General features: G+C 35.3%; 1 protein-coding gene across 1 annotated transcript in view; it reads right to left on the bottom strand.

Annotated features, from left to right (window-relative positions):
• Positions 1-12,708, bottom strand: part of CFAP47 (cilia and flagella associated protein 47) — a 296,044-nt gene that overhangs the window by 19,633 nt on the left and 263,703 nt on the right. The window contains exon 60 of the mRNA XM_030456465.1: positions 10,693-10,842. Within this exon, the coding sequence (XP_030312325.1) occupies positions 10,693-10,842 (150 nt within the window). The remainder of the gene's footprint in view (positions 1-10,692; positions 10,843-12,708) is intronic.

Here is a 12,708-nt window from a genome sequence, read left to right as displayed (position 1 = left end):
GACATAGAATCAGAGAATCAACCAGGTTGGAAGGGACCTCTGAGATCATCAAGTCCAACCCTTAATCCACTACCACTGTGGTTACCAGACAATGGCACTGAGTGCCACATCCAGTCTCTTCTTAAAATCCTCCATGAACAGAGAATCCACCACTTCCCTGGGCAGCCCATTCCAATGCCTGAGTGAACAGCAATAAACAGCAATAGCAATGTTGTTCTGGCTACTACTTCTTTATGGAGAGAGATTTCTAGTTAATCAGTAATTGAGAATTGTGAGAATATAATACTATTTTGAGACTGGGACAATCTAAAACAAAACAAAACAAAAAATGTCATTAAGCACATTAGTGCCATTGATGGCTGCAAGCTTGAGAAACAGTAAACAGCAAAACCGTGAAGATGTCACTAGAAGCCTCTACTGCTGTTCCCCATAGAAACTGTGAAAAGGTCAAGTAGTAATGACAGAATAAACAGATGAGCTTCCTGAATCAAATGTCTCCTCCAGCTGTAATAAGGAAAACGGCAATATTTGGTATACAGTAGTAATTTGTTCACAGAAGGGAATGTTTCTATGAGGAAAGTTATCTCAAACTGCTAATCGATTTTAAAATTTTATGCATTTTATGGATGAAGACTTTTAAGTCAACCATTAATTCCTACAGGAGATTTTTCATTTTATTGTGACCACATATCTCAGGGCATATTTTGAGTTCAAACATCCGAGTGCAGTGTGTTATACAGAATTTCTGTGCATGCATCCCTCCATACACTGGCCGTGGGGCCCCAGTCAGCTGCAGAGTTAATTCCCAAGCCTTCCAGCTTGGAACTCCAAAATATTTGTTTTGATATCAAGTCCAAGTAATAATGCACTGTGAGATATTTGAACAAAAGGTTACTTTGTTTTGCCAGTCTCTAATGCTACCCAGTGTCAGTGAATATAGAGATGCTTTCCTATGCTTGTAGGCCTTTCCCCTTTCCTGATATGCACAGAATGCTCCTTTTTCTTCATTCAACTTTCGTTGCCAATGTTTTTGTAGAGTGCAGTTTAAGCCTATGAAATGTAGCAGTTTATACTGAATCATTTCTGACTCTTTAAAGTGGATTCTTCACACAGATATCTGCACAATTTATACTACATCAAAGAGTTACACAGTTGTAACCAAAATATTATTAGCAACATACAGGATTATTGCTCATAGTAGACATACACTGAGAATTAAATATACAGTATTTCCATGTATGAATTAATCTATTATAAATGTACTTTATTACAATAAATGTACTTAGTTATAATGAAATTAGTCATTAATTAATTTTTCCTACAGTTTATAAAATTCCTGTATCATCCTACACTGTTCCATGCTTTGTTGTTTCTCTGTTTGTAAAATATATTGTATGTGCCAAACATTCTAAAACAGCACAAGGTTTGTAGTAGTCAGGCAAATGCTAAAATATAGTCAGACACAAAAATTAACTTATTATGGGATGACATCATTTCATGCATTCCAGGGTGAGAAAATTGCAGCTGTGGAGCAGATGTTTCTTTCAGCAGTTATACCATACAATGCTACTTGGGAAAAGCTTGTTTTATACTTCAGATTCTAGGAAAACAAAGTTGTGAAATGTTTGGTGCTTTTAGTATGCAAAGACAATTGGGCTTGGTTTGATACATGTCTAAAATACATTTAGTTAGAGGCAATAAAATATTTGCTTTGTTTCTGCTCTAGGTTGTTTTGTAACCTGTTATATATTCGTATTAAGTATTTATTTTAAATACATATCTATCTATATCTATATCTATATCTATATCTATATCTATATCTATATCTATATCTATATCTATATCTATATCTATATCTATATCTATATCTATCTATATCTATATCTATATCTATATCTATATCTATATCTATATCTATATCTATATCTATCTATATCTATATCTGTATCTATAGCTATAGCTATAGCTATAGCTATAGCTATATCTGTATCTATATCTATATATACCACTTAAGGAAAAATGATCCTTTTATAAGTGCAAATATTTAAAGAGCCCTTATTCTGGTTATTTAGTTGTTCTCAAACTACATTACTGATCTATTTAAGGACAGTTCAGACAGGAGAAATGTAATTAGATTTTCATCACAGCTGCCCTGAAAACTCCTACATTATCATACTATGGGAAGCCCCTGTGGCAGGGAAAAAAAAAAAAAAAAAAAAAAAAGTAGCTGTGATTCACTACTAGAAATTTGTCCAAATGTTCAGAGTTCTCTCGCCTCTTTGTACTTGCAGTTTCAATTAAAATGCTGAAATAATTAAAACATTGGAGAAGGAATTAATATTTTATTTAAAATAATGTCAAATATAATATAGCATAATTCTCAAACATACCTTGACCCTTTAGCCCAGCTCTCTGCGCATTTTACTTCACATTTTCATCTCTTTTTAGAAATGACCAATTTAATACTGGTAAAACTCTTATTTTGTTCTAATGCAAATTAAAAAATACACATGCAGATTTAAAGTATATCCCAATTAATCCACCTCTGTTCTGTAAATAGCAGCAGGGAAAGTTTTAACCACATTTAACTCCACATGGAGATATTACTAATCCAAACACTCAGAAGACACAAGCATGCTATTTATACGCAGCTTCTTACATCTAGAGAATAGAAATTCCAATTATAAGAAATATTACTTCCTTGTATTTCCTGGAGAATATTATTCATCCTTAAGTAAGAAAAGGAGTAAGCATATGTTTTGGAGGTAATTATTCCAAAACAATTTTTTAAAAGCATAAACATTTTTTGTATTCAAAGGTAATTAATCTCCATTTTTAAGTTTTCTCCTTTGTATAAATAAAGACTTCCAAAAGGCAGTATATATTTATGCAACATTTACATATGCAGAATTACAGAAGCATCTCTGTTTAAAAGGTTTTTGAGCTATATAAATTTATGATTTGGCTGTTATTTATTTTCAAGCATAAGTAAGCATATTTCTTAAAAAGCACTCTTGCTTAAAAAGCAACTATTAAAGTGTTGAGGATTTGTTTGGTCATTTGGTGTGGGGGTTTTTTCGGCTTGCTTTGGGATTTTTCCCCTTTTTTCCAAAAAGTCTCTAATAAGATGAAAGGAATTAAACCATTTTTTATTATTTATTTTTTGACACATAAGAATGATAACATGGTAACTCCAAGGATTTTTCACTCTGAGCCTACAAATCAGATAAATGTGAATTCTTGTGACTTTTGGGATTAACTCTAAAACTTACAGTTTTCTTACACCTAAAAATTAAAAGACAAGTTTCTCAGGTTCACAAAATAAGAATTCCAGCAATTTAAATTACTTTTTAGTGGAAAAGAACCTGTATTCAAGCTTCAAAAGAGTTAATTACAAAGACATTGATAGTCCTAATGTGACTTGTGAAAGGCCCACAGGAGATATGTGACCTGGAACAGAGTTTCACTCTATCATTAGAGAAGCCTTTGTACCTCCCTCCTATTTTCGAAAAGCAAGTAAGTGTATAACTTCATTGAAGACCAGCTCATTATACAATGTGTTTTCTGATGATTAAAAATTTAATGGACACTGGCCTGTGAGGCTGCAGTCTCTTGTGGATACCTAAATGAGATCCAGCCTTCTGAGCTCCCTGCAAATAGTGCTTAACTTGCAAGGGACTTGATCACTTTAAAAAACTGGTGATGGAGAGGAACTTTCTAAGGCACCCTCCTTACTTTCACACTGTCTCTCCTTTCCAGTGACACAGGAGGAAATTAAAGCTGTGATGGAACAACATTCAGACTGCAAATATGCTTGTCCTCATTACAGAGGCTTTTCCTTGAATAGATGCAATAAAACAGAGATGCAAGTGAATTCACTCAATTGGCCTTCCTCACCTCCCATCCAGTATTCTGCACTTATTTGCAGCTATTTAATAAAGGGAGTCAACCAAAACACAGAATACAAACACGGAGTGAAAGCCCAGCCATTCAACTTCATGTTTTTCAAAAGCTAGAGAAGTTATTTTATTTGGTGCTGAATGAAAACATATTGCACTCTCTCACTGATTTTTTGCCACTAGTTCTGCTGATTCTTCAAGGCTAAGAACCCATTATGGCCCTGAAAGTTAAAGATTTCTTCCAGTCTTAATCTCGCAGCCTGGAGGTTGATAAAATAGAAACTAGAGGATCAGACCTTAACTAATTACTTCTACCAGACAGCTAGCTTCCAAATCTTGTGAAATACCTGCCTTCATAACCCCACTGAGCTCTCATCTGACACTTGTATTTTTCCAGTGTCTTCCAGGACTTTCCACACAGACTGCTGAAGTATTAAGTATGCAGTTATGCTTTACCAGCAAAAGCAGCAGTGGAGAGAATACATTATAGGACAGTAGATTGAAGCATTTTAATAAAGTATTCAAGTAAAAATTCGAGTGAGTAGCAAAAGGAACTATAGGAGTTACAAAGGAAAAAAAAATAAAAGGAAGCCTGATGGTCAAGACCATGCTAACATCTAAGCATACAGTATCAGCTGGGCAGTAAGAAATTCATCTCTTCTGAGAAGCAAGTATCTATTTCTCACTGTAAAATTTTGTTTCTTGAGGATAATAACAGAATAAACAAGTGCACAAGAATCTGAAAAGACCTGGTTGTAGTTGAACATACCTTTCACTAAATTTCTTTTTACAGGTACAAAAGTGCTGTATATAGAGCATTACAAGTACTAGCCAAGATAAAAACTATAATTCACTAAGCACCAGACACCATTTTACCTTAAGTACAAAGAAATAAATAGATAATAAAGTCGTCTCCACTTGATAATATATTTATTGATCCTCAGTGCAATTCAATGAAATCCTCAGTGTAGTTTTGTGTTCATCATTACACCTCTTCCCTGCAAATTTATTTCTCTTTCCATATCAAATGAAAGCTTTCCATCTATATCTTCAAGGGGTTTACAAAACCCTGCTCTTGGACTCTTTTTCTTTTTAACTATACATCCTACTGCCCATTTCCCTAGCAACCAACTTCAACATTTTTTCCTAACTTTTCTCTTTCATTTGACATTTGATTTTTCTGTTTTGTAATTTTTCATCTTTCAAAACATGTCTATAAAATAGATTTCTATAGTTAAGCAGATTTCCATCATAAAGAAAGCAGTAGAAAGCACTTTCCCCTTCCTCCCCCCTCTCCCATCCCCCTTTTTTTTTTTTTTTTTTTTTTAAAGGTCTTACTTCAAAACACTGCATCATTTACTGGATAAAATGGAAGTCTATGAATACATGTATATGAAACACATGGAGTGCCTCTAGCATCTGATGTTCTGCATACATTTCTGCATTCTTCCTTGCAGCTAGTTCCCATATATTCTCTCTTTGAATTCTTATTGGACTAATTCCCTTTTTGTTTAGTCTATACATACCATCCTCTTAACAATATTTTGAAATTACTTGGCATAGTAAAATGAAACAAAAAACCTCAGAAAAAGCAAAAGGATTCTCACCAATTCAAAGCATCTCTCACATTATCCTACTTTGATCAGGCATTCTGCTTAGACTTGTACACTGATAAATTAATGAATTGAAGGAACTGATTAAAATGTATTTCTTGAAAAATGTTGTATTCCCTTTCCCACATTCTTCTATTTTATTTATCATTGCCTTAATTTACCTTGCAATTCTAGCAAAGATGATATTTCTACCTGCCACAGGTAATGCCAAACCAGCTTCTTCATGAACATGTGATGTAGTATATTTCACACAGACATTATTTTTACTGTGGTATTCTGACTCATTTGCCTCACTTTGAATGTTGGCACCTGAAATCAGTAACAACTCAAGATGTCTTTTAAACTGTTTAATTTTTATTGGGCTGCACATCTTCTAAATTGAAAACAATATTACTTATAATTTCGTGGGTTTTTTCATTGCATTCATGATGATGATATCTACTCACATAAGTGTGAAATTACAGAATCACAGGATCACAAAATTGTCATGGTTGGAAAAGACTTCTATGATCACTGTGTCAAACTGTTAGCACACAAAAAGAAACCTAAACCAAACAAACCAACCCATTCCATGAGAGCACGTCCTGAAGTGACTCATCTACATGGATTTTTAATACCTCCATGGAGCAATGCCTCCCTGGGCAGCCCAATCCAGTGCCTGATTACTCTCTCAGTTAAAGATATTCTTCCTCAAATCTAGTCTAAACTTCCCGTGATAGAGCTTCAGGCCATTTCCTCCAGTCATATTGTTATTTCCATGAGAGAAGAGACCAACACCCACCTGACTACAACCTCTTCTCAGGTAGCTGTAAAGTTTCCTTATGACTCTAGAATACCTTCAAGACACCTTCTTGTGAGCGTATACTTTTCCTGTTAGTCTTCACAACTGATGGGCTTTGGCCTCCTTGAGTTTTGTTCTAAGTATGCTCATGGTATTTTTATATTCACCTTTAATTACTTCAGAAAATCACAGAATTGTCAGGGTTGGAAAAGACCTCTAAGATCACTGTCATCAAACTGTCAGCCCAGAAAATAACCCCAAACAACTCACCATACCACTTGAGCACGTCCTCAAGTGCCTCATCTACACGTTTCCTGAGGACCTCCAGGGATGGTGATTCCACCACCTCGCTGGGCAGCCTGTTCCTGTGCCTGACTACTCTTTCAGTAAAGTAATTCTTCCCAATACCTAGCCTAAACCTCCCCTGGTACAACTTCAAACCATCTCCTCTAGTCCTATCATTATTCACTTGGGACAAGAGGTCAACACCCACCTCACTATAGCCTCCCTTCAGGTAGCTGTAGAGAGCCATAAGGTCTTCCCTCAGCCTCCTCTTCTCCAAACTGAACAATCCAAGTTCCCTGAGCCACTCCTCATAGGACTTGTTCTCCAGACCCTTCAGTAGCTTGGTTGCCCTTTCCTGAACTCGATCCAGCAACTCAATGCCTTCCTTGTAGTGAGAGGTGCAGAAACAAACACAGGATCTGAGTTGCATCCTTGTCAGTGCTGAGTGCATGAACATGATCACTTCCCTTCTTCTGGCACACTTTCTGATGCAGGCCAGAATGCTGCTGTTCTTCCTAATCACCTGGACACACTGCTGGCTCGTGTCCAGTCAGGGGTCAACCAGTACACCTGGGTCCTTTACCTCTGGTCAGCTTTTCCTGGTCAGCACTGTAGCATTGCCTGGGGTTGTTGTGACCTAAGTGCAGGACCTGGCACTTGGCCTTGTTAAACCTTATACAACTGGCCTCAGCCCAACAATTCAACCTGTCCAGATCTCTCTGTGGAGACTTCCTACACATCAACACTCTAACACAACTTCTGTGGTGATTCCATGTATTTCAAGTTACTTGCCTTATAATGTTAAGTTTCAGCTCTATCTTCAAAGCTTTAGATCAATTTATTCTTAACCTGTCATAACTACACGTCTGATGCACCCATTTGCAAAACCAAAGTTGTATACATTCTCCACAATAAGTGGGAGAAGTTGTGTTTCTTTCTTTTGCTTCACATTTATATGGGAAATTAGCAATGTGGGAGAGAAGAAAGAGATCTACAGTGGATAACTTCATCTTCTCTGACAAGAACACTTGAACAGTGCAGCTTCAGAGATAGAAGAAAATGACATAATTTTACACACACAAAAAATGAAAATAGGATGTAATAACCTGGAAAAAGATTATAGGACAGACTTCTTCAGTGTGTGCATGTGTTTGTTGCTACAGAGATGTGATACATTGTCTAAGGCAAATTTAGGTGCATAAACCCTCTGCTTGCTTGGGTTTGTTTTGATTTTTTTGTTCGTTTGTTTTAATGATGAAGAGCATGCAAACACAGCTGAGACAGACAGGGAATGCACCAGTCCACTGTTTGTCTGGAAAATCTTCAAGAGGTTTGGATGAATCCTGGGTCTTAAGTTTCATTTACTGAAAAATGTCTTTAGAGCCATATGTAAGAAAACAGATGAAAAATATATACAGGGTAAATATATGCATTTAATACAATTAAAAATTATTTTTAAAGGATCATACCATGATTGCTTTTCCTAAACCATTAAGTTTTAATTATTTGATCTCTGGCTTTTTTTTTTTAGATTTAAATAATAAACTATGTCATGTTAGCTAAAGAGTATTTAAACTATTACCTCTTTCTTAGGGAACTGTAATATCTTTCTGTTTCAAATTATATCTTCTGGATTAAATCAAATGATGTTAAGGTAAAAGACCTGCTTGAAGATTTTTCACTTAGCAAGAACTTACACTTGTCCAAATAATTTAAATACTGAGGCACAGTAGTAGCTGCTTAAACCTATCTGCCAGTAATTATTGTCATTTATCTTTGGATATAAAAACAGCTTACTAAACATCACACATAACACTGTGATGAATCACTCTTTCAGAAGAGAAAAAATTAAAAAAAAGCTTGCCAAGCTGTTATCTTGGAGGTTTACACTTTTATTTATGTTATTACTGTTAGACTGCTGAAAGCTCAATTAGTAACATTAAACTTGATTCCTAACAGGCATCAAGTTCATCTAGCAATAATGTCATTATAATGTCATTGAAAACCATGAAAAGTACCAGAGTTATAAATGCTTTTACTGACTATGTTGTAAAGCATTTCATTACCCGACTTCTTACTTGAAAAGATGCAATGTCCCAAATAAATGTCTTGCAGTATGTGCAGAAGCTAGTGTTAACAAATATGAAACATTATTCCTATAAATAAAACAAGCACTACACATCAGGAAACTGCAAAGCTTTCAAAACATTGCCTCAACTTGCTCAAAGCATGCTCTTCTGGTCAGTTCAGATGCTGCCATGTTGGAGGGAAATAGCCCAACTATTTTAAAGGTATGTGACAAGAAAATGAACTTTTGATATATAGTTGTTCTCATTAGGCTGAAAAAAAGTTTATATGATGGTTTCTACAGTTCTCCAAAGAGGCAAGAATCTATGTTGAGAACTTCACATTTTTTTTTTACTAAATTGGTGACTATCACTTTGTAAGATGGGAATCTAAGATATGCTCAAACATAAATCACCATTGTCACCACAATGTAAGAAGATATAAAGTTTACCTAAGTAATTACAAATATTTATTAATCAGTAAGTATATGCTGTGCAAGCTCTTGTTACCTGTTCAGTGTCAGATCTGATCCTGCTTTAAAGGCATTCTAAAATAAAGTCTGTTTGAAGATCTGGACAGTGATTGTCAATGCAAGGCTACATGGGTAAGCATGTAGGGCAGGGGCACGTTTGCATGAAAATCATCCTTCTAAGAAGGATGTAGTCTATCTTGACATAGATTTTACAGCCTTTCTGTTTTTTAAAGTTCTGTGGCAGAAAAATTTCTGTAACACTGTTTTCCTGCAAAGCCTCTCTTGGGGCAGATTCTATATGGTAAAAAGGAGAAACAAAACCCAAGTTTGCTATCTCTCAAATAAATTGCCAAATAGATTGCAATCACAGCAACTTCTATACACTCATCTTTTACCACCATACAGTGCATTACACTCTTAACAAAACTGAAGCTTGGGTGAAATGCCTTTATGTTATTTACAGATACGTTAAACACACAATAGAATGTGTCATGTAATGTGTCAAAAATTGAAAATAAAATTTTTCTTTAAAAATAGGCAGACTTCAAACCTCAAAAGAAATGGAGATTAAGTCCTAAACAGTGCAATAACTGATGAAGGTAAATGTAACCGGAATAAATCTCTCGTCCAAGATCGAAAACAGAAGGTCCGGGATAATACAGTGGTATAGACTCGCAAGAGGTGTTCTGAGTCTACTGCTCACAAACATGGAACCAGCAAGATTGATCTGCTGCTCTGAGAGCAACCAGCCTCTCTCTTGGCTAGCTCAGGAGTGAGCTCCCTTGTGGGTGTGAGCCTCACCTTTTATTGGCCCCCTGGTCTTGCACATGCTCAATAGGGGGCCTGCCCTAATTGGGCACAGGTGGATTTGATACTGACTCACACTCACTTCTCGGTAATCAGAGGCAGCTGATTGCTTTGTTCCACTACAGGTAAAACGTAACAATGCAAAATTTGCTGTAGAGAGTGTGCCAGTTAACACACATCCACCAACAAAATACCAGGCATGCAACAGTAACAAGTATTCTTGTGTTCTTTTCTTACTACTTCTATATTATTCCATTCTGCTTCAGAGGACTATAATATAAAAAGCTGGCGTATCCCATAAGAAATTGATTTTTGCTTTGTTTTGTGCTGATTAACAGTAAGTGGAAGCTATCTTTTTTCAAAGCTTTATTATCACTTTCAAATAAAGCCGCTTTCTTAAATCCATTTTCCTGCAGATACTGGCCAGCTGGTGGGAATGCATCTTACAAATAGGGACAACTATAGATAAAAATTTCCTTGCAGTGCTTATACAGACATGTTTTTGCTAACTTTAGACTTTGTGGAGGCTGGTGTCTTGTAAAGGAGAGATGGTAGGTGTGCAAGTCTTGCATTCTCGACGGGTATGAAAAGAAAGGTTCAGCTTAAAAGTTGCCCATAATGCAGAAATACTGTTATACAAATGCCCCATATTTACAACAGGGTAGAAATATGGACTGAGAGAAGGATTTGTTGAATCTTCATCTATTGGCACTTACCTTATGTGCAATGTTCCTAACATACCATAATATCCAAGCGATTTTTCCTTACCATCTACTTCTTGGATGTTGGCTGCCTTATTTGTATTGACCATGGCAGAATTTCTTGTAGCAGGCGTAGCATTTGCACCAGGCACTACACCAGTCAGCTGTATTTCTACTCTTCTTTCCACTCTCTGCCTGGCTTGACAGCACACCACGGCTACAGAAAAGCAAGAAGCCACTATTTGTAAAGAATCAGCATCTAGATTTCAAACGTGCAATTCAACATAGAAGTTAAATGTGCTTGGATAGAATTACAGTAAGGACCAAGACAACTACAAGCTTTTTCCATTTCACAGTTTCTATCGTTCTGTAGTAGAAAATATCGTTAAGAGAACAAATCTCTGTTCATACAGGGAGTTCACAATAGCACTTGAAAATGTCTCCTATTTTTTGTAATCGTGAAATGTATCTTCATTTTAATTTATTTGCAAAGAGAAATGATATAGTTTGACAAGTGCCAATGAGAAAGGAAGACTAAAAGGAAAACATATACAAGAATTAAAAATTTATTTTTTCATTTAACATAGTTTTTCAAACTTCAACTTTTCCATAACTATTTCAGAATAAAAAATATTCTGTATGTTTTCTCTTTGAAGCATGAGAGATTTGTCTATTCAATGAGTGATTTTGATTTACTGCTTCTAAAATATGTCATTGGGTTTTAGCAGTTGGCAGTCAGGTTTTAGCTTATATATTACATTTTATAAAGCTTACTTCAATAGTTATGTGTTTATGGTTCTTTCAGTAATTATTGGCACCAAACAAGAAGAAAATTACATGCAAGACCTGAAAGAAAAATATTTTTTCAAAACAAAGCATTTAGAATTTTCTAGTTACAGAAAGCAACATGAAAAAGAAGAGCTCACTACATACTCCTTAGTCTCAAGAGCTAAATATGATTTTAATAAGATGCATACGGAATTATTCTATAAGAATAACCCTGAACTTCATGATTTAATGATAAACAATTCAGTACCATATCTTGACATGTCATTGTGAAAAATGTTTCTAAAAAGAGCCATGATAGGATGCTTATTTAGTTTCAGCTTTTAGTTCTGGAGCTTGATTGACTATCATTATAGATAAATAGAAAAACAGAAAAATAGATCATTCTGGAGAAACATAAATTTAAGTAATTTCCTTTCTTAAAAAAACCTGCAATGTTTTGTTTGGATTTTCCTGTTACTTAATGTTAACATTAAGTAATTTCTACAGCTCTCTTCTAAGTATTTCCATGAGAGAAGTTGCTGAAATTGTTAACACACATCTTCTTGAGGTGCATAGCAATTACACTGTCTGTACTACACCATCTTAGTATTTCAGATTCCTGTTTGCATGTTGTGTCAGTATCATTTGCTATTCATTTTCCTACTAGAAATGAGTCTTTATTTTCTTTTTTCTAAATGGCTAAGTAACATTTATGAATAAAACCCAGATGTCTGTGGGATTTGACTTGGAAAGTCCCTGAGCAACCTGATCTTATTAGACCTGGCACTGAGCAGGATGCTGGATTAGACGACCTCCAGTGGTCCCTTGCTGTATGCTGCTTTGATTCTATAAAAATTAGAAACAATATAGTGGATGGTTCTCCATTTGTAATCACTTTTATAAGATAGTCAAGCTGTAACCTACATGGCATTTACTACTGCACGGGTTGTGACCAGTGATCATTTTAATTGGTCTCATGAGATACTAAGACAAATGATTTCTGGAAGTTTAAGTAAGATGCAAATAAGAATGACACAAAAGATGAACTTCCTAATACACTAGCAAAGAAGCTGTGGGTTTTGAAATAACAGCTTCTATCCTCCAGGGAATTTTAGTAAATGTCCACATTAAAAGAAACTACGTTATCATTTTGATCATTATTAAAAAGAAAAAAAAAATATTTAAAACCAAAGTAGACTTCTTGTAAATTACCTGCTTTGGATTCATATCTTACAATTGGCATTTTTTTAAAAGCCCATTGATGACTGAAAATCATAGACTTGCAGAATCAAGGCAGAAATGGAGTCTTTCATAA

Source organism: Calypte anna, chromosome 1 (genome assembly GCF_003957555.1).
Source record: "Calypte anna isolate BGI_N300 chromosome 1, bCalAnn1_v1.p, whole genome shotgun sequence".
NCBI classification, from domain to species: domain Eukaryota; kingdom Metazoa; phylum Chordata; class Aves; order Apodiformes; family Trochilidae; genus Calypte; species Calypte anna.
The sequence above is the reverse complement of the archived record's forward strand: the minus strand, read 5'-3'. Positions and strand labels throughout refer to the sequence as shown.